At 40.7% G+C, this 25935-nt stretch overlaps 2 protein-coding genes and 1 long non-coding RNA gene across 6 annotated transcripts in view; 2 read left to right on the top strand and 1 right to left on the bottom strand.

The window, feature by feature from the left end:
- Nucleotides 1-2365, top strand: part of LOC110484176 (uncharacterized) — a 32865-nt gene extending 30500 nt beyond the window's left edge. Inside the window, exon 4 of one of the 2 annotated variants that reach the window (XR_013341638.1) lies at nt 2145-2365. This is a non-coding gene — a long non-coding RNA (uncharacterized LOC110484176). The remainder of the gene's footprint in view (nt 1-2144) is intronic. The other variant, XR_013341640.1, reaches the window with a different exon arrangement.
- Nucleotides 1-24531, bottom strand: part of DNAI1 (dynein axonemal intermediate chain 1) — a 144628-nt gene extending 120097 nt beyond the window's left edge. Inside the window, exons 1-9 of the mRNA XM_077790243.1 lie at nt 24171-24531; nt 12712-12774; nt 10795-10884; nt 9831-9911; nt 7935-8061; nt 6451-6551; nt 5488-5658; nt 3426-3485; nt 575-709 (exon numbers count right to left, since the gene is read on the bottom strand). Of these exons, the coding sequence (XP_077646369.1) occupies nt 575-709; nt 3426-3485; nt 5488-5658; nt 6451-6551; nt 7935-8061; nt 9831-9911; nt 10795-10884; nt 12712-12774; nt 24171-24203 (861 nt within the window). The 5' untranslated portion in view covers nt 24204-24531. The remainder of the gene's footprint in view (nt 1-574; nt 710-3425; nt 3486-5487; nt 5659-6450; nt 6552-7934; nt 8062-9830; nt 9912-10794; nt 10885-12711; nt 12775-24170) is intronic.
- Nucleotides 24532-24762: 231 nt separating this feature from the next.
- The window catches only part of FAM219A (family with sequence similarity 219 member A), a 92501-nt gene continuing 91328 nt past the window's right edge, over nt 24763-25935 (top strand). For 2 of the 3 annotated variants that reach the window (XM_021554668.2, XM_021554670.2), the window contains exon 1: nt 24763-24998. In XM_021554668.2, coding sequence (XP_021410343.1) covers nt 24939-24998 — 60 coding nt within the window. In that variant the 5' untranslated portion in view covers nt 24763-24938. The remainder of the gene's footprint in view (nt 24999-25935) is intronic. The other variant, XM_021554671.2, reaches the window with a different exon arrangement.

The raw sequence follows: 25935 nt of genomic DNA on the forward strand, positions 1-25935 counted from the left end.
CAACATCAGCTCAGGGCATGGCAAGTGTTAGGACACCTGATATTCTGAGAAGCATGCTACTTAGGTGTCTATAATTAGCAAATGTATAAGTTGTAATTATATAATGTCATTAAAAATTAAAACTAAAAAATTTTGAGAAGTGTTTTACTACAGTGCTGTATTTTGAAATAATTCTAAATTTCAATGCCTTTCAGATTGAAACATTGTATGTAAAAACATCATCACTTAAATTCTTTGAAAAATCACAGGGTGTTTCTACCTATTTAGTTCTTTTATCTCTCACATAATAGTCAAAAATGTGAAACATACACAGTGCACAAAAAACTCACTTGGAAATCAGGTTTGAAAATAGGACTGCACAAAATCAAAATCCTGTTTTATAAAACACAACAGAAATCCTGGTTTGGAAATTCAATTTCTAGCAAAAACTAACTTTTGCATTTCCTAAAGCTGTTATTTGCCTAGTACAACAACAAGCCACACTGCCAGAACGATTTGTTTTCCCCTGACTTGCTCTACAGATGCACCCCACCAGCACTTTGAACAACCTTCTTCCCCACATTATGAAACATACCGGTAACTCCACATATGACAACCTTCTTCCAGTTTTATTATCGTCTTTCTTTGCTGCCGCAGGTTTTGCTTTTTCTTTCTCTTTTGCCTTTTCCATTCTCTCAAGTTCCTCCATATACGCATCATAGATAAACCACTGAGAGACAGACAGAGGCAGGATTTATTAGGACCTGACCATTTTCCTGAGAACAGCCAACTACACCATCACAAAAAATATGATAGTCATCACAACAGTACCACTGCTGCTGGAATTAGCTGAACTGTCTTCTTACATAAAAAGTGAAGAGTTGAGGTCAGGATTTTTCAAGAATGATGGAGCATGTCTTATTTTAAGAATCCATTACAGCATTCTTAACAATTTCTTTCCTCCAACACTCTTGCTTCTTTGACTCTGTCCGTATCTTTATTTTTGCAGGACTCTGTATTTGGCTAATTTACCAGTGTTTAACGTGAAACATGCATTAAACATTTCCTTTATGACATTTTTCCTGTGGTGTTGGAAAATTAAATTGTAGTTGCTTAACACAATTTAAATTTGGACTCCAACTCTGCAGCATATGATCAAATGGAAACTGCGAGCAGTGTTACATGTTCTGCTATGCCACATGCCACACATGTCTTACTTGAGTAGATCCAAAAGTAACTTCTCCTAAGAATTATTCATTAGTATTGAAATCCTAGTATTGTATCTGAAGCAGATATATTTCTTTCAGGACAAAACAAAAGACACATTAGCTTAGGATAGGGAGTATGATTCAAATATAGAATATAGACTAGAACATTGAAATAAAGGTAGCAGAACTCTTTAAAAAAAAAAAAAACCAACTGTATTGCATTCTAAATTTGCAGAAATGAGATGGAAAGATGTTCCAAACATCAGGGAAAGAACAAAGAAGATGAGATAAGTATGAGAAGGTGTAAAACAGAAAAGTTTGGAATAGGAAACTGTGAGCATAACAAAGAACATAAAGGAAAAAAAGACCTGCGGAGAAAAAGGAGTTTATTTAAAATCACTATTTTAGACCCTCTGAAAATTTCAACAATATAAAAAGAAATTAAAGGAAAAACTTTCCTCTTAGCTTTCAAATATTTAATGCAAAATCTTAGGGGTTAATTATCTTAAAGACCTCTGTTCTAAATCTCAGGACATCTCACTGATGTCAGGAAAAAAAATGGAAGAAAACTCCAGCTGGAGGGAAGGAAGACCTCAGGCCAATTACTCTATTGTCCTAGGGTGACATTATGGTGTTTGTATCTCCAATCATGTGTTCTGTGTATGTTTGATATTATGTTCTGTGCTTTCAGAACTGACTCTGAAAGCAAAGGTTTGTTTTGCCTTGTTATCAGCCGGTTCACCTTCGCCCGTGGTCTGCTGTCTAGAAGAGGCTAGTGCTGGCTTGGCTTGCTTGCTTTGCTTGCTGGCTTTTGCTTGCTTGCTTTGCTTGCTTCTGTTTCTGCTTTTGCTTCCTAGTTAGTTTAGCTAAGCAGTCCAATTCTTTCCCTGGACTGTTTCCTTTCCTTTTCCTGAATACCATCCAACCTGCTCCGGACTGGGACCTGGAAACACCAAGGAACACCCAGAGCCTGCGCTTTGTGATCTGCAGCAGCCATTCCCAGTGCCCAGAGCAATCCCCAGCGTCCAGACCCGGGCGACCACTCCCAGGAAAGACTTTCTGGATTTGTTCATCTCTTCAGAGTGGTGAAAGAGTTTTGTTGTCATCTGGTGTTGTTATTTTCTTTGGTGATGGGGAGTGCTTTGTTTGTTAAATAAACAGGTTCTTTTCCACTTCTCTCAGAGAAAATTTTTTCCTGAACCAGGTGGGTGGGGAGGGGCCGTGGGGGTTTGTTTTCTGGGGGCTCCTTCCAGAGGGTTTTCCCCAAATTTGCCCTAAACTAGGACATCTACAATTTCAGGTTCAAGAATAGAATAGATTACAGTTTTTAACCTGAAGAGATACCTCCACTCTCCTGCTATAATTTTCTTCATACCAGCATTTTTTAAGTTGCTGCCATTGCGTTACAGTGTCTTCTACTGTTCCTCTACTCACTGGTAACAAAATAGTGCTTTCAATACCAGTTTGATACACTAGTTTGAAACAATGTTTATATCTGTGACAAACACAATTCCATTTTACAAATACCTGAGAATTAATGAGCAGAATTGGCTTTCCATTGAAAGCTGTAACATTATCTTTTGTGTGAAATTTCATCCAAAATATTTTATTTTACATTTTTAAGGGATGCAGAAAATGTTACAGAGCCTTTCATCATTAATTGATAGGTACTTTTCTGCTACATAAAGCAGAGTTAAGTCTCTTGCAACAGGTCTTCCACATTCCTTATTCTGTAGTTCACATTTTGTTCAGCTTCAGGCTTTAGAAATCTGCTCTTACATACTGCTAAACTTAGAGTAAAAACCCAAGTGCTGCATATGCCAAAGTCCTAACAATACTCGAAGAGAGAGCTATGTTCCTAGAGGAGGCAGTATTCTGCAGGCTGCAGCCCACCTCTTGCTGAACCCAAAACTATTCTCACTCTGTGGTTTTCCCATTCCCCCTCACTTACAACACTCTAAAGCAGACAGGTCAGGCTGACTGGCAAAAAATAAACCAGTGAAAAGCATCTAAACTGAGACACTTAACCTAAGAAATATAAACCATGATCAAGTTCACCCATTAAAGCAGAAGAGAGGGTCATACTAGTTTGCTGTCAGAGTCAAATGGGAGACCAAAGCCACTGCAAAGAATGAAAACACAATAATTCAGTTTTAACTTTCTTACACCTCAATTTCCAAAATATATTCTAAAACAAATTTTAAGATAAAAAGGAGATAGATATAGGTATAGATTTACCTGGTTAACATTTTCTGAGAAAGTTTCAAAAGGTGCAGGGTCAGTTTGCAATCCTCTTTCCTGAAAAAAGAAAAAGCTTGAATAAGCATAATCTCAGCACTGAAGCCCTCTGCTGTGCCATCATCTAGTTGTGGAAACAGTCTGCATGAATAACTTGATATCCAAAGGACTCCTAGGGCACTGTACAACACTGTTGGTGATTGTGAAACTACAAAAAGATTTTGTTGTGGACCAAAAGAATGTTCACAAGACCTTCTGTTTTTTTTCCCCTCAGGAAAGATGGGAGAAATTGCAGGAAAATAGTGGTAAAACAGCAAGAAAAGTGGGAAAAATGAAAAAAAAAAACGGGGAAAATGAGAAAAACAACCGGAAAAGAGTGGGAAAATGGGAAAAACAGCGGGAAAATGGTGGGAAAAAGGGGGGAAATGGGACAAATGAGAAAAACAGCGGAAAAAGTGGGAAAAATGAGAGAAATTATGGACAAACAGTGGCAAAACAATGGGGAAAATGGGAAAAATTAGAAAAACAGCAGAAAATAGTGGGAAAAGTGGGAAAAATGGCAGGGAAAATACTTCAAATATTTCAGCAGTTAATTCTGAAGGAGTTCAAATGGTTTTTTTTCACCTCTACCATTTGAAATGTCCTAGTACCTATTCTGGTATAAATTATGACATCCTACCAAATTTGAAAAGTTTGTCCTACATATTAAAAAGCCAATTGGATGCAACAGTCAGAACAAAAGAATTTAACAGAGTGAAACTTATAAACAATTCATCTGATGCTACTGAAATAATATTTTTACCATCCTTACATCAACATTCTGAAATAATATATTTCTGTGAAACATTTCCTTAAAAAAACAGCTTCTTCTTTCAAAAAACTGTTGTGTCTGGAAAATTTTAAGAAACTGCCTGTAGCATTTCACTGACCTTTGAAATGAAGACATCTCAGGGGTGGAAACTGCACATCCAGTACAGCACATAGCAGTACCATGCAGCTATTTAAAATCTATATTCTCCTTTCAAAGACAGAATCATACAGACACACACAAGCTTCTCCCAGTAAAATCACTGTGAAGAAGAGAATATGCAAATCTGGGAACAAAGAAATAAGAAATTCCATGGCTTCCACTGGGATTTTTGAAAGATGCAGAATCTTAGCTCAAGCTTCATAGCAAGCACCCCACTGCTGGACAAATGCTCCTGAGACCTTCTGTTTCCAGCAGCACAGTAACTCATATATCTCTGAGTATGTAAAGACATCTCATCCTAGGTGTAATGGATATAAGACAATGGACAGGCTCTTTGGGGAAATATACACTCCAGCTGTAGCAAGGAAAACAAAAGAATTTTCTCTCTGAAACTCATATATATACCTGGTGTAGGAAACTCCTTCTTGAACACTCTGTCAGGAGCCAACATCACCAGGATTGCTCAGTCAGAAGGCCCCATGAAAATATGCTCACAAGGAATGGCTGTAGGTTCAGCAAAAAGCTTAGGGAAGGAATGTAAGGGCTTGGGTCTGTACTTATTGGAAAGTGCATGCGGAGTGGGAGGGAGATGTACCATGTTCAAGAAGTACAGATTTGTCACACTTACATGTTTGTTACTCTAGTACCCATGCTTAATACATGCCCAAACATATTTGTCCTTTTAATATATGGACACTTATATCTCTGCTCCATTAATAAGAACTGAAGTACGAGACCATAGAAGTACACAGTGACAAACAGAAATTGCTTTTCCACATTCCAAGTACTCAGCTGCCACCCTAACGTTGCTCCATACTTTTTCAGATGAGAAAATAGGCATAAAAAATATATCCAAGTAGAGGCTTAAGGATTCACAGTAGCATCAAAACTTTTTGTAGGCTGTCCAAGAGTTCATGAGGCAAGAAATCTTCTGTCACCGTTGTCATTACACCAAATGTTTTACAATAGTACAACCACTATAACTTTTTTCCTAATAGTGTCAAAAGATCACAGGATATGACAAACACAGGTGATCTACATGCACTCTCAAAGGAAAGATCCTCCAAGTCACTGAAGGAAACAGCAACATACCCGCATAGGATTGTGGTATGTAGTTGAACCTCTCTCAATGAAGTTGAACTGGTTTGCAAGCTTCCTTTCTGGCGCTTTTGGGGGAGGAGGCTCTTCAGCCTCTGCTACCTCAGCTGCTTCAGCTTCTTGTTCTCCCTCTCCTTCTCCTCCTCCCTCTTTCTCTCCTGCAGCCTGCAAGAAAATACAGCAGTGATTTCACCCTGAGAGAATCAGTTGTCTCTTTCCTTCTTCTCAGATTGCTGATTTCTGCTGCCTAGTGAAGGAGACTATAACTGAAGATTCAATGTTTAATATGCAAATTAGGAGACTTCCAGAACTCAGATCAGTGAGATTCTGAAATTACATTTGAATAGGAATATATACATTCAGGAACTCAAATTACTTTAAAACCTGACATAAGAGAGATACCTGACATGCAAGAGATAATATAGCACAGTTGGCTTTGGTAAAATGCACTCAGGAGCTACAAGATTTTGTTAGAGTCCCATTACCCTTTATTTTCATTTCCTTGCTAGACAACAAGTTTCACCTGAAACTCTGTGGGTTCTGACACTGTGTGGACAAGAACAAACATTCACAGGCTACTGCTTTCTTATCAGCCTTTAAATCAAGCCAGTACTTCTTTCATTCAGTTATGCCTGCTGCTTTCACCCCTCCAGACTTTTGTTTTTCACTAATGGACATACTGTCCAGGAAGATCCTAGATCCAGGAGATTATACTTTATTTTTATATAATATCTAGATAAAGACAGGTCTGATATGATCCCCCTACTCACCTTCTACATTTGAAAAATGGCAGTAGGACCACAGCTGCCCAGGAGAACCTGCAGGTTCTCACCTACAGTACTGAAATCTCAGACATAAGATAATCAATTACAGAAGCAAACCCATTTTATAGTAATGTAATTTAAAAGCTAATACTCAAAATAAAATGGAGAGTTCTTAGGTGTTTTAGAGAATTACCTCAGCTTCTTCTGTGGGTTCTTCATCTTTAGTCTCTGCCTCTTCAGTTGCCTCAGCAGAAGCCTCCACAGGAGCCTTTTCCTCCTCAACAGGAGTTTCCTCTGATGACAGAAAGGATACATGAATGAGCCCAGAATAACAGGACATCTTATCCAATATTCTACAGATCCTATGTCTTCTGGAGCATTGATATATGTGTATGTATCCTTTCCTAATGCTATATCATTAGACAACACAGTAACAAATCCCCACTTTGAAGAACAATTGTTTGCTCAAAGCTATAAAAGGTCACAAGGGTATTTCTAGAATTCATCTAGAAATGTAGATACAGTACTTCTCGATGAACTGAAATAAAAAATAAATATTTTGACTCAGAGCAAACTTCTGTAACCCATTTCTGATCTGAGTAACTCTGTTTCTGGGAATCCCTTCAGCTCCAGATCTTTCTATGATCCGGAATTGTCTACAGTTATGTACAACTACTAAGAATGTCTTCAAGGAACACAGAAGTTATAACATGATTGTTCTTATTTATATGGACAAAAATACTAGTCTTGTTTGACAATGATGGATGTCTACATTCCAAACAAGGCCTTGACTGTGTAACCATGCTAGCATAGAGCCACTTGAAACTAATTGGTCTGGAATCTACGAAAAGCAGTGCCAAAAATCCATTATTTCATGGCTTTGAAGATCCCATTAAGCACTTTGCCTTACTTCAAATCATCATACGAAGTTTGTTAAGTGTAAAATAAAGCAGTCAATAACCCTCAGAAGCCCCAAACAAAAACTGTTCTCAGGAGTTTATCCAGTGTTATCATTGTGCCTGGCAGTTACCGCCTTGACAGAACATTCATTGTGATAGAAATTCTCCTTTCATAAACAGCAGAAATACAATAAAATCAGAAGCCAGTACATCCTTCCCTGCTGAAAATTCAGACCTAGAACTCTTTATTAACAACAGAGCTTACAGTCTCTGGTTAATGTATCTTTTTGTCCGAACACTTAAGAGTGTTGATAGTTGCTCAGATAAAAGGTCCAAGTAGTTCAGGGTTTTGTATCTCACATTGTCTGAAAGTAGACGTCTTGATAAGAATTGGTCATGCATGTGTTAGTTTCCTGAACAATCACCCAGATTCCAAACATTTCTGCTTTAATACTTTAAATCATGTCTGCAACTTTCAAAATAGGCTAGGTAGTTTAGACATGTATGTCCAACTTAGGATAGTGAAAGACATTTAAAAGACACTCAATAACTGAAAATTTTAGTGTTAGCATTCAAATTACTCAAAAACATACAATATTTTCTAGACTGCAGCAAACATCTGGCTAATTATTTGTCTAATTTTGATTGCCAACAAGCATGCAAGTCAAAGTAGGAGCTGTTTAATTCTATGGTAGTGCAGCAGGATCATTCCATCATGTTCAGAAAGAGGAACCAGTGCCTATCTGAAAATTATTGTGATATCAGACAATAAAGCTACCTGTTCCAGTGCTTGATCTGATACTCTGGCGTCTGCCTTCATCTGAGTCTTTGTGTATCAAATATCCTTTCAAAGTGAAGTGAATGGCTGTTTGATCCATATTGTCCACTAGCTTGTATGCTCGTTCCTACAAAAGTAAAACCCAAAAACATCATAGAATCACAGAACCATAGAATCCTGGAATGGTCTAGGCTGGACAGGATCTTAAAGAACATCTTGTTGCAACCTCACTGCCATGGGCAGGGACAGCTTCCCCTACTCCAGGTTGTTTAAAGCCTCATTCAACTCAGCTTTGAACACTCCCAGGGTTACAGAATTCGTAATTCTTTTGAGCAACCTGTTCCACTGCCTTCACAGTGAAGAACAGCTTAATCTGTATAATTTAGTTTTGAGCTGCATCTAAAAGCAATCAGAAGCCACTAAAGAACACAGATGCTTCAATAGTTTGCTTACTTTGATTTGCTTACTATGTCAATCATAGCGTAGCACTGAGCTCACTTCTGTTATTGTGGAGAATTTGAAGATATGGATTACTGAACACCTGTCTGTATACCACAGATACAGAAAACTTTAGATCCAAATGGAAGAGAAGGGCTTTATTTGATTCCATAAGACTGATTTTCTTTCTCTGGAGTCATGTAATGGTTAGTCAAATAAGTACAGTAGCACAGAGGTGAGACAGACTTGGAAATATTTTGCTTGATTTTCTCTTAGGTGTTGGTTTTGATAGGGATAATTTTCTTCACAGTATCTACTGTATTTTGGGGCTGTATTTTGGATTTGTGCTGAAAACAGTGCTGACAACACAGGGATGTTTTATTTCTTGCTGAGCAACACTTGCACAGAGTTCTGTTCCCTGCCCCACCTCACCACTAGCTCACACATCTGACCCCAAGGGTATTCCATACCATATGGTGCCATGCTTAGCATATAAATCTAGGGAAAAAGAATGCTGGGGGGAAGAATAAGAATGGGGCAGGGAGGGATGTTTGGAATCATGGTGTGTATCTTACCAAGTAACCATTAAGTGACATGGAGCCCTGCTTTCCTAGAGAATGTTGAATATCTGCCTCAGGTGGTGAACTAATGCCTTTATATAAAGCTTTATATAGCTTTTGCTTTCCCTATTAAACTGTCTTCATCTCAACCCATGAGTTTTCTCACTTCTCCTCCTCTGATTCTCTCCTCTGTCCTGCCATGGGAGACAGAGTGAATGGCTGTGTGGGGTTCAGTGGCCAGCTAGGATTAAGCCACAACACCTCCCTAAAGTTGGGAATAATTCAATGCCAGAGTTGGAGGAGCTGTCCCCATGCCCTTTTTTTCAGGGCAAAGATATCACTCCACCCTTCCCATGTGACTGCCTGTGTTGCTGGCTGTGTATGGTAGTGAGAAAAGGCTGCTCCAGGGTAACACAGTGTGTACCCTGCACATACAAATGTGAAGGTGTGACTCTTGGATGTTTTCTGGCTGTCGGTTGCTGCCTCCTACTCATCATGAATAAAGGTTGTCAGTGATTTGACAAAACAAATTTCTGAGCTCTCCCATAATTCAATCTTCAAGTGTGGATATCAAGGCATAATTCTTACAAACTGAGAAAAGCCTTGCCTTTTGTCCTTTAACCACCACAGAGTGGGAAAAGTAACTACCTGAGATTAGCTGCATTAATTACCTTCACAACAGATCTTGTTCTGTAATTGTGATATACTATTCCTACATAAATGCATCAATGCTTTTAGACTTTTACCCTCTACACAAACCCTTTAAGAGCTATTGGCAGTAAATATGGAATAAAATGTAGCCACATTAAAAGAAAATTTACCTGGTTATAAACCAAAAGAAAACACAAAACAAATTAATTGCAAAAAATTCCAGTTTTATGGGTCATGTCATACTTACTTTAAAGCTGAATCTGACGATATTCTGTGGAATATGGGGATTATTAGCTGTCAAGGTACGTATAACTTCCTTTTTTAATTCCTTTGGAATGGAAACAAAAGTATTGTAAATAAAATTTCACTACTAATACAATCTACAGCAATAAAATCACCATGTTTATGCTCAGTTCACTGCAGATACCTCATATACAGCTGATGCCACCACAAAAACAGTACTTAGGGCTAACCTGGCTCAGAGTAGAATCCAGAACAGTCATCCTGCTTCCTACTACAGTATTTCAATGGGCTTTTTTGTTTTTAATTCTTATCTAAGATATGGTAGCATTTGAGAAATGCTAACTGCATTATATATGATGATACAGACACCTTGTGTCTTTAAAATTTTCACTGTCAAAAATAAACAATAAGCTTAGTGGCAGGATTGACCGCTGTGAACAAAAAAAAAAAAAAAAAATACTGCTAACTATTTTTAGTGCCTGAGTTGGGGAATATACATAAAGCCTTCCCTCTCACAGTGCTAGTTTAAGGACAGAGAACAATGCTTTCTAAGACAGTGAGAAGACAGAAACAATTCAGTTCGAAGGGTGACCAATTGCAATGCTACTGAATCAATAGAAGAAATAGCAATAAAATTGTATGACACTTTCCTGTCCTCTGTATTGCACACAGCCACCTGAAAAGCTCAGGACTGGCTCTGGGTTCTCCTTAACTGAGTGAAGCCCCAGCTGCATTTTCCCTTTGGGATTACTTCCAGGCAGTTACAGTGTTTTAAGCCCAGATCTGGGCTTCATAGCACATTCTCCCTGTTTTCTTGTTCAAGCTATTTCATATGGTACTGCAGACACTATACTTCAGCAAGTACTGGAGTTTCACTCTTGCAGAATTTCGTCCAAAACCAATGGGTTTGGTTCTGCTTATGGAGTTTCATATACACATCATGACAAGACAGGCATTGGTTTACTCACATCTTCAGTCAGCTCCAGCTGATCTGGGGACCTGACTGCAGCCCTTCCTGTTGACCAGTCCTCTCCTGTTTCAGGAAAGTCATCCTCAGCCTAAAACATGAATGACAAGCTCAGAAATGCAACCAGACTGACAGTTTTGCTCCCTGCCAAAGCAGCACTTCTTGAATCACAGAACACAGAGATAAAAACAACATTCCCCCACCCATCTTTGCTTTGAGCACAGCAGACCACAAATGGCAGGCCAAAATCTGAAGATTTTCATATGGCTACACTTGCCAGCAGGAGTTCAGTGGGTTGGAGGAGCTGCAGTCTGAAGAAAATTCCTGCCCTGGCACAAAACTGGATTAGCTGAAATAACAAAATTCAAGTGATTCCACTTCAATCTCAGTTTAAAAGTTGGCAATTCTGTTTCCCTTGCCACATAATAACCAAGGGTATTATAAGGCTTAAGGAATACTCAAGGGCACAAGCTAAGAACCTGCAATTACTCTTGACATGTTATTTTATAGGCTACTCTTAGAATTTAGTTTGAAATACAAAGCTGCAGGGATATGGCTCCTGGAGGAATGTTAACCAATTTCCTGCAAAGGCCAGCATGTCTCCATTCTCCCAGCAACAGACTGCTGCTCTCCCTGGGCTAGCAGTGGGTTCATGTCATGATATAAGGTCATTAAAAACAAAATTAATCACTGCAGGAATGAATTTCAATTAATTGTCCTTACAGAAAAAACTGTCAGAACACAAAACTGCTGATTAAAATGCTTAACTGCTCCAGGCAAAATTTCTCCCTCAGTTCAAAATGTGTAATAAGTTGATTTAAAATAAATCAATCATTTCTGTAAATACAGTTCTCTCAGGCCTGCTAACTTCGCAGCCACACAAAGCTGAGGATGAGTCCAAGGGGTAAGTACAGCTTACAGCTGAAGCCACAGAGGCTGGACCCAGCAATGCTTTGCTACATGCAAAGTACCACAAAGGTAAAAAGCACAATACTGTGTCAAAATGTGCAGTGGCTGAAAGTAACAGAAAATTTTGCATATTCCAAAGCCCAGGGAAAGTCACAGGCTGCAGCCTTTTTTCTTTCCCCAAGGGAGCTGAAATAAGGCAAGCTGTAAGGAAGGTCAGGAGCTCTGATGCACAAGAGATGATGACTGCAGAACTGTTGTTTGTGATTTAATGCTCCCTACATGAATACCTGCTTGTAGGACATTTATCATACACAATCTGATGCCAGTTAGTTCACCAGCTGTTTTTCCAAGTAAATCAGATAAGAAGTATTATGGTTTTAACATTTTTATTATATGATTTTCATTTAAAAGTAAATAACTTTCCATTTTTAAACAGTGAAAAGAGGAACATTTAATGAGACTGTGATTTGTCCCAAGAAAGTGAAAAGCTGTTTATCAATATGCCTGTTTAAAGGCATGTAGACTGTTCTTCCATTCCTGTCATGGATCCTCCATCTTTCCCAATGGAGCTAAATAAGAAGAAGGTAGATTAAATCAAGATATTCAAATAATTTATTTGCCCAATAGTAAAAACATTATCATGCGTTATTATCAGCTTGTACTTATTTGTTAAGTGAATATGGGCTATACTTTAAATTTTCTAAACTGAGCAGGCAGATATCTCACAGTCTGAGTCAGCTAGTATTTTGGAATTCACATCACAAACATCTTAATTTAATCTTTTCATATTGCATTTTACCCAAATTGTGCCTTTGTTCCAGGTGATACTTTTTGTCCTAACTTGCTGGTGTATTTCCCTTCTCAGTGGAAACCTACAGCAACCTCTTACTGCTAAATCAATTGATATTTCACCAACTTTATTTTTAAAACCCTCATTGTTCAGACTAAATCTTTTTTGCATCTCATAGCTGAAAAAAGGGAAAAAAAATTTAAGACTTCAGAATCTTACCTTTTTTTTATGTCCAGCTTTACCAGCTTTTCCTGTCTTTCCTCCTGAAGGTCCACCTTGGCCCTAAAGTGAGAACACATCCAATGTAAACTTTCAAAGCACCTTATTTCTGAATTTAACCAAATTAGAATAAAAGTTTGATGCTTGCTCCAATGCTATGTTTTAAAAGCTGAGTACACCAGCATTCTGTCTATAAAATATTGAAGGAAATCAGTCATTTTTACAACATAAGACAGTGATTTTTCAGCACAAAAAAATGCTGGGCTCTGTTCTAGTACAACACTACCTAGTACAACCCAAATGTCATACACACATTTTAGTGCCTTGGTCAAACACACTAAAAGGCTGCCCCTGTTTTAAGTGCTTGCATGGCACAGGGAGCCCAAAGACAGTAGATCCACACCCACAAAGTCATGAGCACTGAGAAAACACAGGAAACACTGATGAATAGCTGGGAAATGAACCACTGTCAACCCCCCTGCACCCAAAAAACCACAGAAAAATTATTATGACAGGCTTTAAGGAAAATAATTAAATAGTTGTTTATAGGGTGCCTAACAGTAGGAGACTACCCTACCCAGAGTCAAGGAATAACAGAAGGGCATCACTGAACCAAGATTTGTGAAAATTTAACAGAAAGTGGGAGAGGAAATGAAGAGGATACTTTTGAGGGGATGCTGAGGGACAGACAGGACCATGAACCTTAAAGGAAGAGAGAGAGCTGGTAAATTGAGCAAAGGAAATAAGACTAGAAACCTTGGCAAGAACAGTTTCAGGATGGATCACAAATAACATTAGATGGTATGGATGAAAAAAATAGAGGAGTTACTTGGAAAAAAGTGTTTGACTTTGTGACAGAAAAGAAGGGGATACTAGACAAGATGGAAGAAAAACTAAGGGGTAGGAGAGCAAGCTCCCAAGGGCTGATTGATTGTCTTCAGAAGAACATTAGAGTGTGCCTTTCAGCTCAGATCAAAGGTCTACGTAGCCAAGTATCTCTCACCAACACTGCTCAAAAGAAATTATCTATTCTATTTTCTCCAGGATGACCTCTTAGCTTGCCACAGGAACTTGAACCAGAAATGCTATCCTTTCTATTCCATATCAGTGAATCTTTTTCTCCACAAATTTATTCTGTAATTTTGGAATCCATGCACATTTTTAGCATGCACAACTTCCACAGCAAGGACTCCTGCAGTACAACTACATAATAATGCAAAGAACAACTGCTTGCTTATTTTTAAGTCTGCCATTTGTTTCTCTCACCTGGTTTTCCTCATTCTTCTTCTGGAAAGCCCCACTTTATCACAACGTCTATTCTTCTTGTCTTCTATATGTCTTAAAAACACTTTCAGGAACACAAGCCTCTACAGAGACTCATACACTCCTCCTCAATATGAAAATTAAATATTCACTTCCACCACCTACTTTCTAGGTATTAAACAATCAAGCAGCCAGAAAGACTTTGACCCAGAATCCCAAAGCATTGTTCATCAAGCCCCATTACTTGTTAAGTCTAGACAATAAGAACTCAGAAAATAAGTATTTTCAGAGGAGAACAAAGTTCAGCCAAAATGTGAGACAGTGTCTCTGTGTTATTTCTCTTTGTACAAGCTAAGACACATAAAACTGCTGTTACTAACAAGGTATTAGGGATTATCTTTATTCCAGAAGATACATATTAAAAGCTGTGAAAAATGAGCAGAACAACACATTTCTATGTTTAGAAAATATGCTTCACTTCGAAATACAAATTTTTGTGATGCAGGTGGAGAAAATAAAAGTCATAACATTTCCTTTATAGTCCCACCATGGGATGATTGCAGAGCAGATAGGCTAAGAGGTCCCATGTCACAACCACTACTGAGATGACTGGATGATACAGCTGGCCTGTCTCCCCTGTGTGATCACCTGGCAATGGGCAACAAACGATTCTCTCTGACAAGGATCTTGTTATGTGTGAATTGATGTGACTTAAACATGTTTTCAGAGCAGAATTTTATTCAGATCCAAATCAAAATCAGATTCTTAATTTTAAACATGAAACAAAGTCTACTTACTATTATCCTTTGTAAATGGGTCTACAAAAGCATTTATCCATTAGCAAAGGCATTGCCAAGGTGATCTGAGATAATTGTTTTTAGCAGTTGCACAGATTTCAATTAACATAATCCAAAGAGCCACCTGTGAATAAATATCTGCAACAGTATTAAAATCTAAAAGTGAGACTAAAGAAAAGATGCTGTGAGTGCAACACAAACCCTGACCTCCTTCCTCTTCCATAAATAGTTTGTAGAGTAGAACATGAACAATTTTTCTAATCAACCAGGGACCTGTGGCTAGTTGGCTTTACTTCCCTTGTCTTTGTACACTACTATTATGGTTTTATGACTGGAATTTAATGATGCAGTACAGGCCTGGAATGATAGAGAGAACCTGAGGAGACTTAGGATATGGCATAGAGAAGTACAGGTAGGGAATGATAAGACATGGAGCACATACTTGGCATCACAGACCCCACAGCTGTAAGCATCTAACCACTGGCCACTTAGAGAATTGCAGATCTGCAGTCAGGGAAACTGAAGAAAATCTGGTTTAGAGGTAACAAAGAAGAAAAAAAAAATAGTATCTAGCACACTGAAAAAAACACCATATGCAGTAATATCCGGTGTAATGTGGAGCACCAGACCAATAGAAAAAGGGAAACATGAAAATATATTAGCTAGCATATATAAGAAACTCCAAGTGAAGAAGAAATCATCAAAATGGACATCTTAATCCTCCCCAGTGAAGATCTCCGGTTGCTGACAACTTATCTAAACATCCTCACCAACACCACCACCAACAGCAAAATCAAGCCATCAACTTTAGAAATCAGAGCACTGGAAGAAGGTTGAACACAGTAACAGAAAAGAGGTAGAAACTGGGAAGCTTTCATGCAACGTTAATTGCAGTACCACAATTAATGATTTTTTTTTTTTGCATGGAAGTATTTTTTATTTTCTGTAATAAATACATCTGGACAGATGATAATTATTTAGACTAAAATTTCAGTCACATTGATGCAAAATTTTTGTTTTATAAGTTGTGCCTTGTCTTTGCCCATGAACATGATTTTGAGTGCACAAAGTTCACAGACTATTGCAAACTACAGAACCAGGCTCTGAAAGTCTTAGCTTTGACGCTATGCATGTTTTTAACTTTATCAAAGGATGGCTGTTGTGTATGACTGGGAGAGGCTGTTCAAGGAAGAGGTTTCATTGCATCTGTCAGTGAGATGTACCAGCCTTCTCTGTACCTCATGCCTGCTTTCCTACCAGCCTCTACTTGCTGTCTGTGACAGCTTGCTTTGGGGCTCCCTGGAACTAAGTCAAGTAGTTCTCTACAGCAGGGAGCAAGCACATAACTGACATGACACAAAATTATTACTTCTGGTATTTTGAACTGAAGAAGCTCCATCCAACTGAAACAGTTATGCTTTAGAACTACTTTGTTATGACATAGATTCTTGGTCAAATGCTGCACTGTATGGATCCAGCCCATGCCGAAGACATGATAAACCTGAAGAGTGGGAGGATGGGAGCTAGCAGAGATCAATGTGGCTCTGGGGCTTTCTTCCATGTAGGAAGGTAGGACAATCATACCTGAAGCAGTCTAAGAAGGAGTTGGTCCTTAGCTTATTCTGGGATTGTTCAGCAAAACTCTTGTCTCCTGCCCAAATAAAACATCCCTTACAATGCAGAAGCTTACTTCAACAACAACAAAAGCTGAATGACTTTTTTGCTAGATATTCTGGACTCTTGCAAATGAAGGTAGAGACTCTAGCTTCACTTAACTCAGTAGCCTATTGAAGTCAGTATAAAAAGCAAAGACATACTTTGCAAGCATCATTCCTGCTATTGCCACTTATGCTGTAGAAGGTTCAACCCAAAGTATCTCAGACTTTTGGAACCTGGCTGGAAGGTGGCACAAAGATGAAAAAATAAGATGAGGAAAGATGAAATCTTAGCATTTTGGCAATATTAGCAGTAGGTGAAGGTCATCAAAACTAGTAGATCTGTTTAAAACTATTACAAGAAGGAGGTTGGGGAGCAAAACTAAGTCAGCCAAGAATACAAAATCTTTTACTCTGTGTCCTGATTCAGATAATAGCACAGACAATACTGCTGTGCTGTTTGATGAAAAGGGCAGTCCTTATTTATTGCTGTAGCTGTGCTTCATTCTTTTGCTGCTTCTTTTTTGCAAGCTCCCACTCTCTGTAAATCTTTCCAAAGCCAGAAAACTTTCCTTTGTCATACCTTTTCTTAAAAGTTCTCTCTGCCACATAAGGTGTAAAGAGTCCTCAATATCACCTAGGTAGATTGTGTCCTGCCACCATGGCTTCCTCATTCTTTTTACTGTAACAATGCATTACCTGTAAACCATGATTAAAAATTTAATCCTTTTGCTCTGACAGCTACCTAAACATATCACACAGTGATCATACAATAAGGAAGAATTCATTACCATATCTGCAATACAAATAAAAATAAATTATAACTGTGAATCAACATAATGACTGTATATTCACCAGTAAGACATTTACAATAACTTGCCTTCATATGCATGTTTAAAATTCAAGCACATTTTTGTGTATCACATTAGCTATAGGAGGAAAAAAGTTAACTATTATTAACATCTCAAAGAGAATCAGCATTCAGAACTTAGAAAATGTGAGAATTAAGGTTGCCAGGGAAACATTCATTTCATTCCATTGTGCACAGGCACTATGATACACAGCTTAACTCCACAGTCACACACTTTGTTTTTTGTAGGTTTCCTGCCTCACTTCAGTCCTCCCAGACTATGTTGCCATAGATTACTGGTTTATATTGTTCAGCATCCAGAGTGGTGGGGGCTTTTTGGAATCCATAGCCCAAACTGAACATCCAACAAAGAACTAATCAATCCAAATAGTTACATTCTAGCAACTTCTAGATAAATTAGAGATGGTTTTGCTACAGGGAAAAAAAATCAACAGTCTTCCTAAATCTTCCTAAGAAATGTGATCCTATCCCTGGCTTTAATAATAATATTAATTAACGAGGAGTGTGAATAATCATGAGGAATTTATATTAGGGGGAAAAAAAAAGCAGACATGGTTGCTAGGGAACTAAGGAACAACCAGGAGGCATTAAGGAGTTTCTCACCTCCAGGTCACCATCGTGACTCTGACCACTCCAGGAGATGCTCAAGTGCTCCAGAGAAAAATGCCAGAGTCAGAATTAATGGAGGCTAATCATTTTTACTCTGATGACTAGCTTACATTAAATAAATTAACAGATTGCCACACTTCCAACTGCAAAAAGACATTAGAAGCCCATAACAGACGCAGTACTTAAATGAAGGCTATAGAAAACCCAAGTTACTGTTTCTTTCTGGATCTTTCTTCAAGGGTGTGTATTATAGCACACCTAGGAATTCTTCCCTGGGCCAGACACCTACTATGGTACAAGACAAATTGACTATAGACTAAAGCAAAGATACCACAATCCAACAGGATAATAAAAATGAAAAGAGGAAACAGGTGACAAGTGATGTTTTAAATGCCATTTCATATTCCTTTCCCTTCTCACAGCTACCTCTATAGCAGACAAGTCACCAAGAGGTACAAATAGCTCCAAAATCAAGTCTTTCATCAGGGAGTCTTCCTGCTGCTCAGCTATCCAAAAAGCATTTCCAATTGAATTTTGGGTAGGATGTCATAGATTAAATTAAATTAAATATATAGTAGTCATAAATTAGGAAAACAAAACTAAGAATAAACTACTGGTAACTTTTAAAGACCCTTGCTGTAAATTAAAAAGAAGATTTAAAAGAAAACCCTACCAGGCTGGCATTTCATAAGAGGTATAATATCTCTGCAACCTAAAAGAAAGATAGCGAGGGCAACCATCAAACACTTGCAATGTTTAATAGAAGTTTTGCCCTCAATTCCCTAGTAATTTTACCAGATTACCTTGCAATGAAGAAAATAAAAAAACTGTATTTAAACATACATTCAGGTCTTGTTCTTCTTGTTTACTCTTTCCACAGTTTTTTGCACATTGCTCTCCCTTTTATGGTGACATGACAGTCACTAATTGCTGATCAGAATGTTGTATATGCTGATCATGAATTTTGTATAAATACGTTAACTGAATTTATCCAAAACAGACAGGACTATCAGTACCTATTGCTATTCAGTATTCTCAACTGAATATCAAAAGCTCTCAAGTTTGTTCCAAGTCTGTTTCCTTCTGAACTGCTTTTTCTAGAGCACTGCTTTTCAATTATTTTATCATTTGCTGCACAAATCCTCTGACTTGTCTGTGGCAATTCTGGTGGTAACTAAATCAGCCTCAACTTAGGAAGTAGAGGTTTACTCTCAAGAACCAGTGTTCATTTAAAACCAGGCTGAATCCTGAATTAGTGAGCAGAGAAATCCTCCTGGAAAAATGTGTCTATTCCTCAGGTTCAGTCCCAAGGCCAGCCCTGTCTATCCAATCATGAGATGCAATGATTGCTATCACATGTGTTGTGCTGCTATCCAGGATAAAGGCTGTCACTACAGCCTTACACAGATGTCAGGTACATCTTGCTCCCTTAGTGCCAGATTAAACTGCCCCTTTTAGACTAGATCTTGTAATGGGTCACTGTATGGTGAAGAGCTAGACACCGCTATTCAGTGACTCCTTGAGAAATGTAACATTTCTCCTTATGCTTAAAGCATAAGTAGATCTGGACTCACAGATCCAGCCTAAAATACCAGAGATCTCAATAGCAGGGATGATGCAGGTTGGTCACTCTGACAAGCTGAAGTGTCAGTTTATATTAAGCAAATTTTCCAAGAGCTGAAAATTGATTACATATTAATGAAACACTCATCAGGACAAACTATAAGCCCAGACTATATTTCTTTAATACCATTAAAGAGACATCCCTGCAGCCTTTCTGCTCCCCATGCTAGCTGTCCCCATAATACAATCAGGCTACAAGGCTGAGCAATCACAGAACGCTCCTGTTAAGTTTAGTTCATCTTCCTGAGCAGAGACAGTAATTTCCACTTCCTCTACAGCTCAGCAAAGAGATAACTAGAATTGTGGGGGGAAATATAATGTAAGATAGTAATGTGCTTGCTGGATTCTGAAAGAAAGAGGTGGAGACATTATGAGAGCTAAGCCTGGCACTTCTGTAAAACAATTTCATAAGTTTCCTGCTAGCTTTTTATTCCTGTTTTGAATATTATCAAACTCCATAGTAAACCACCAAATGGCACAAGAAGCAAGAAATCACAGCATGGAAACAATGTTACATCCAGCCTGCCCTGTAGCAGATATTTATTTGCACACACTAGGGATGCCAATTTAAGAGCTATTTGCCAATACATTCTATAATGCTTTGTGAGCGACACTAAATGGAATGTTTGTTTTATACTCCATGTATATTTTAATGCATGTATAAGAAGAAGTAAGCACCTTAAAAGCCTTCTCAGGGGTATAAAAAAATAGAAAATAAGAAAATACAAAAAAAAAAGTAAACTGTGTCCCATTGTTTTCTGTATTTGGGGAATAGGTCTATTTGTTTCTTTTATGACTTGCTGAACAGCAAAGAAGCTGTTTCCATGTCAGTGGGTGTGCAAGACCACAAGGGTAACAAGAAATGTCTCTCTGTCCTAATTCAGACCTTTTCTTAACACTGCTTAAGTGATCCACTCCTGCAGTGGGGTTAACCTGAACTGGTAATACTGAATAGTCTGGTTTTGTATTTTAAATGCTAAATATGTGCAAGGTATTCTAAGGAACCATAATGCAGTCTTGCTTCTCCTTGAGGTGGCTGCAGCCACAGAGGTACACATTAGCACAGGGTGCTCAACACAGCTGACTCAAGGATTTTCCTTGAGCTACATAGCAAAGTTATGGAAATCTGAAACAAACACTTCCAACCTGTCAAACATGTTCAAAATAACAATCTCAAAATCACTGGCCACTTTCTAGCATCACCCAGGACCACACACAGGACTGACACAAAACCAATAGGGTCCTGTTCCTTGCCCTAATACTTTCTGCATGCCCATGCACATGTCAAACATCTCTGCCGTTAACACAATACTCTGAGTGTCCTGCTTGACATGCTCAAGACCTCTTTTTTCAGGAAAGCTGAGAATCTGATGCACTCATTCCCTTCAGTCTGATGCAGGAAAGTTGGCTTATGCCCTTCCATAATTCCACATCCCTACAAAAAGTTGTTGAGCTCAATTGTGCATAACATATTTCAGATATGAAAGGAGTGGTGTTATTGAAGTACAGACCATACATGGTGTTCTTTCTAAAGCTGCATTGGAAGCACAAAGATCCAGACACACAGCACTATTTTAAGACTTTGAACATTGAAACACTGAAATTTCTTATTAGTGTAGTGAAGCTTTGCATCACTTCCAAAAATTTTCCTCCCATTTTCAAACCCCAACATGTACACAAATATATGAAAGCCTACAGGCATTTATAAATAAAGCTTGGTCAAGTCAAGTAATTAATCTGTAACACCACAGATTTTAATTCTTGTGATAAACCCAACTTTGATATATTTTCATCAGATGGCTGAAGACTGAGCTGCAGGCAGAAATCATCTGGATAAAGAAAAAAAAGAGTGAAATAAAACAAGAAACTGATGTCAGAGAAGAAGACAGATACAAGACAGGCACAGAAGAAGAGCAGACAACCCCCACATAAGGAAAAGAAGAAAAAAAGCATAATTTGTTACAAAGCAAGAGAAGAGCACAGAGTCATGAAAGCAGAGGAGGAGCTGGAAGTGATATATGGTAAAAGGGAGCAGGTGTACAGGTAAGTATCCCAGATTTGAGAACAATCTCTGGAAGAAAACTTCCGAAGTGAAAGCAGTCAGCAATGAAAAACCTAAGAGGCAGAGCAGAATAAAGAGATCTATAAAAAAAAGAGGAACAAAAAGCACAGGGACAGAGGAAATGAGCATAATACTACAGAAGAATTCTTGTCAATAATGGGAATCTAAACCTTGATCCACCAACTTGTTTTAAAGTGGCCACTATGGCCAAGTAGGCCCTGGGTGGGCAGCAAGTAGTGCAAAGGCATTCACGCCCCACACTCCCAAAGCCACTGACGTGTCATCTGTACTCTGAGTCAAAGAAAATGAGGCAAAAGCCTCTGGACTGAGAGTCAGCCAACCACACAATTCCTCCACTGCAAGAATATTCTAGCAGATAAAATGATGTGAAACAGCAATCAGATTTAACAACCTCTAGGGAAACATGGGAAATATAATACAGGACAAGTTAAAATTATTGCCTTTTAAGTTATTGTGATGAAAGTTATGTGAAAAGCCAAACATCCTCAGAGTTTAAACAGTTCATGATGTTTTAAGAGCTTTAAAAGAAAAGGAATGTCTGTATAGCATATTAAGTTTTTCAAACAATATATCAATTGAACTCTCTCCATTTGAGAGTATTGAGATAATGGCTACTGAAAATTATTGAAAATATTTATGTGGAAATTCTGAAAATAAAAGAAACTGAAATTCAGAGCAAGCATTTCATCCCCAGTTTAGAATGTGTCATTTTTAATCGGGTTTTTACAATTTTAGCATAAACATCTTTATTATCTAGGACTGAATGTGGGTTTTGATTCTGAGTTTTCACCCTTTGAAAATGTTATAAAGCCCTTTGTATCTTGGTACTTATTAATACTTACTAAGGAATTAGGAATGTCAGTGATCGTCTCACTCTTGCTTACATGCCTGCTAACCCTCCTCCCACCAAGTCTAACATCAAGTGCATTGGAATTGATCTAAACATGTTAACAAAAGGGTTTTATCAGCCAGGCCATCATCTGCTTTTAAATTAAACACTTTGATATGCCACTAGCAGACAAGATGCAGGAATTACTCAAATTAATCTTTTTCATCATAAAAGAGGATGCATACAGGCATGTCTACACAGAGCTCAAAGGATTACAATGAGGTCTCACAGACAAGACCCCACAGCAGACTAGTTTTAGGGCCAGGAAGAGTAGCAAATGACTCCTCTTCATTGCTTGAGCTGAGCAAAGGCCAAATAGCAATGCAAAAGAAAAGCGACAAAACTCACAGCTGGATATAACTAAGAATGTTAAAAAAATTTATAAGAAAAAGGATTTATCCTGTGTTCTCAGGGTCTCTGGAAAATCCTTGGGCAGTCTGGAGATACCGTGAGTGCATTAGAACCTGCTTTGGAAGGAGTGTTGCATACTGGAAGTGTGATGAAATGGCCTGACAATGTCTGAGCACTTTGTAGTCTCACAGGATTGAATAGCATGGTGCCAGAGTGAGGGGTGCTGCAGCTTTGGGACAGGTTGGTTTGAACAGCTGTGTAATACCACAGAACTCTCAGGGCATCATGGGCAGCTGAAGGGACAGCATGACACAATATGATACAGCCAGGACACAAGTACAAGAGGGGCTGTGCTGACTCCACTGCCACACCCAGCCCCGTGGGTAACATCTCTGTAGGGCAACCTGAGCAAGCCCTTCAATCCCTCAGCTCTGCTTAGTAGAACCTGGGTGTATTGGCAGGTGACAAGGTGAACCCACAGTGTGCCTGTGCCGCCAATGATATCCTGCGGTGCATCAGGTGGCCAGCAAGTCAAGGGAGGTGATCCTGCCCTGGTGAGGGCACATCTGGAGTGCTCTGTCTCCTTCTGGGGAGCTGCTGGAGAGGGACCAGCAGAGGCCACAAAGATGAATTGGGGTCTGAAACATCTCTTTTACGAGGAGACACTGCAAGTCCTCATGCACTGCTGGCCCTGTTTAGTCTGGAGAAGACTGAGAGGGGATTTCATTAATGCACATAAATAGATCAAGTGTACATGACAAGGTGATAGTGCCAGACTCTTTTCAGTGGTACCCAGAGACAGGACAAGGAGCAGTGTCCATAAATTAAAACAGAAGAAACTCCACCGGAACTGAGGAAGAACTAATCTATGCTGAGGGTGGCAGAGTACTGGAACAGGTGTGCAGGGAGGTTGTAGAATTTCCCTCTCTGGAGCCATTCCAGTCCCACCTGGATGTGTTCCTTGTCACTGCTCCAGGTGACCCTGTCTTGGCAGAGGGGTTGGACTGGGTGATCTCCAGCCCTTATGATTCTGTGGTTCTGTGAACCCAGAGGGAAAGATCTGTGCTGCACACAGTGGCACGGGTCACGGGTGGCGGTCTGGGGAACGGTGACGTCACTGCCGATGTCACACCTGGAATGGAGCTCAGAGAAGGAGCCGAGGGTAAGAGGGTCACACCGGGGCTGCACAGCGACCTTCCCTCTGGTGGGCCGCCGCCTCCTGCGAGGCGCCGCAGTGACGCCATTAGGGTGTGACGTCATGGCGCGTGTGGTGACGTCACCACGGCACTGCCACGACGGGCGTGCGGCAAGCCCTTACCTGCCGGCGCTTGTCGGCCGCCTTGGGAGGCATGGCCGTCCCTCACGGCAGCCAGCGGACTGCCCTCGCTGCACTCCCGCGCCCACCCGGCACGCCGGAAGTTGATGGCGGCAGCCATGGCAACGCGCCGGAAGTGGCGGATGGACCCGGCCATTCCCCCAGGCCCCCCGCTCTCCCCTCGAGGGAGGAAATGGTACATCCCAGCTGCCGCTGCAAACAGAGCGCCGCGGCCCGGAGAGAGCGACGGCGGGCCCCGCCCCTTGATGAATATTCAAGTAGGGGCGGGGTCACGGGAAACGGAGCGGCTGGCCCTCGACCCGGTGATCGAGCCCTCTTCCACTTCATAAATATTCAATGAAGGGGCAGGCCTCGGGGAACGGAGTGACCGGGCACAAAACTCGTTGTAGCGGTCGCGCCCTCTAATGACTATTCAGAAAAGGCGGGGCCGCAGGGAGACCACAACTCAGTCACCGACGACGGCGCTCCCGCCTACATGAATATTCAAAAGGGCGGGGCAGCGGACCCCAGCATCCGGGCCCCGCGCGAGGGCCAGTGCCCCGCCCTTCATGAATATTCATAAGGGGCGGGGCGGCGGCCGGACCCGGAAGCGGCGCGGCTGAGTCACGGCGGCGGCGGCGATGAGGCAGCCGCAGCCGCGGGCGGTGTCGTTGTCATTGTCCCTGTCCCCTCTCGGCGTCTGAGGAGCCGCCCGCGCCCGCCCGCCCTGCTCTCCGTGCTCCGCCCGCCACACTCGGTACCGCCGCCAAGATGATGGAGGAGATAGACCGGTTCCAGGTGCCCGCCGTGCGCGCCGAGATGCAGCCGCTGGTGAGGGGCGGGCGGGTGGGGCCGCGCTGTGCCCGGGTTGAAACGATCCCGGTGCCGAGGGGGTCGCGTACACGCCCCCGGGTATCGGCGCTGCGGGCGCGGCGGTGCCGCTGTTATATAACGGGGTGTCCTGGGCGCTGCCGCCATCCCCCGCGGGCCCGGGGCCGCTGCTGTGTCATCCCGGGCCATCCTCTTATCCTGCCCCCCGCCGCCCCCCCCCCGTCCTCTTCTCCTCCTCCTCGTCCTTCTCCTCCTCCTCCCCCGATGTGTCCCCGAGCGCCGTCGGTAGGAGAAGCGGGCCGGGGCAGACGGGCGGCTCCGCTCCTGCCGCGATGGAAACGCCGCTCCTCCTGGAGCATCCCGGGGTTTTCTCCCACCTCCGGGCACGAGAATGGCCCGGGGACGAGGGGGAAGCGGCGGAGGGACTGGGGAGCCCGGTTGTAGGCGCTGAGGACGGGTGGGTTTTTAATTTACTTTAACTGGATAGGTGAGGTTTATGGAGGAATCGGGCGGTGTTTGTGCCTAGCCTGGGCTGGGAGCTGCAGGGAGCGATGCTCCCCGGGGATAGCAGAGCCAGAGCTGCACGGGTAGGTGTGAAGTTACAGGCGCTGTGAAGCCGCAGGACATTCTCCGAGGATGGTTTTATAGCCTGCTCTCGACACTAAGCTGCAATGAGGAAATGCTCATCTTGTGTAAAGTCCAGGTGTTCTGCGAAGAAACATCTCTGTCAAAGTAGCTATGCTCACATTAAATCACTTGTGTAAGGAAAACAATCTGTGAGAGTCTGATGTCATGCCACAGCGTGTGTTTTTCATATCAGGATGTTTTTTCACGTCGTAGACACAATTATACTCAATTAATGAGCTCTGAAGAGCCTGACATAATGGTTGCACTACTACATGGTACCCTGGGGAATCTTGCAGAGAAGGAAGTCTGC

This window comes from Lonchura striata, chromosome Z (genome assembly GCF_046129695.1).
Source record: "Lonchura striata isolate bLonStr1 chromosome Z, bLonStr1.mat, whole genome shotgun sequence".
Taxonomy (NCBI): Eukaryota; Metazoa; Chordata; class Aves; order Passeriformes; family Estrildidae; genus Lonchura; species Lonchura striata.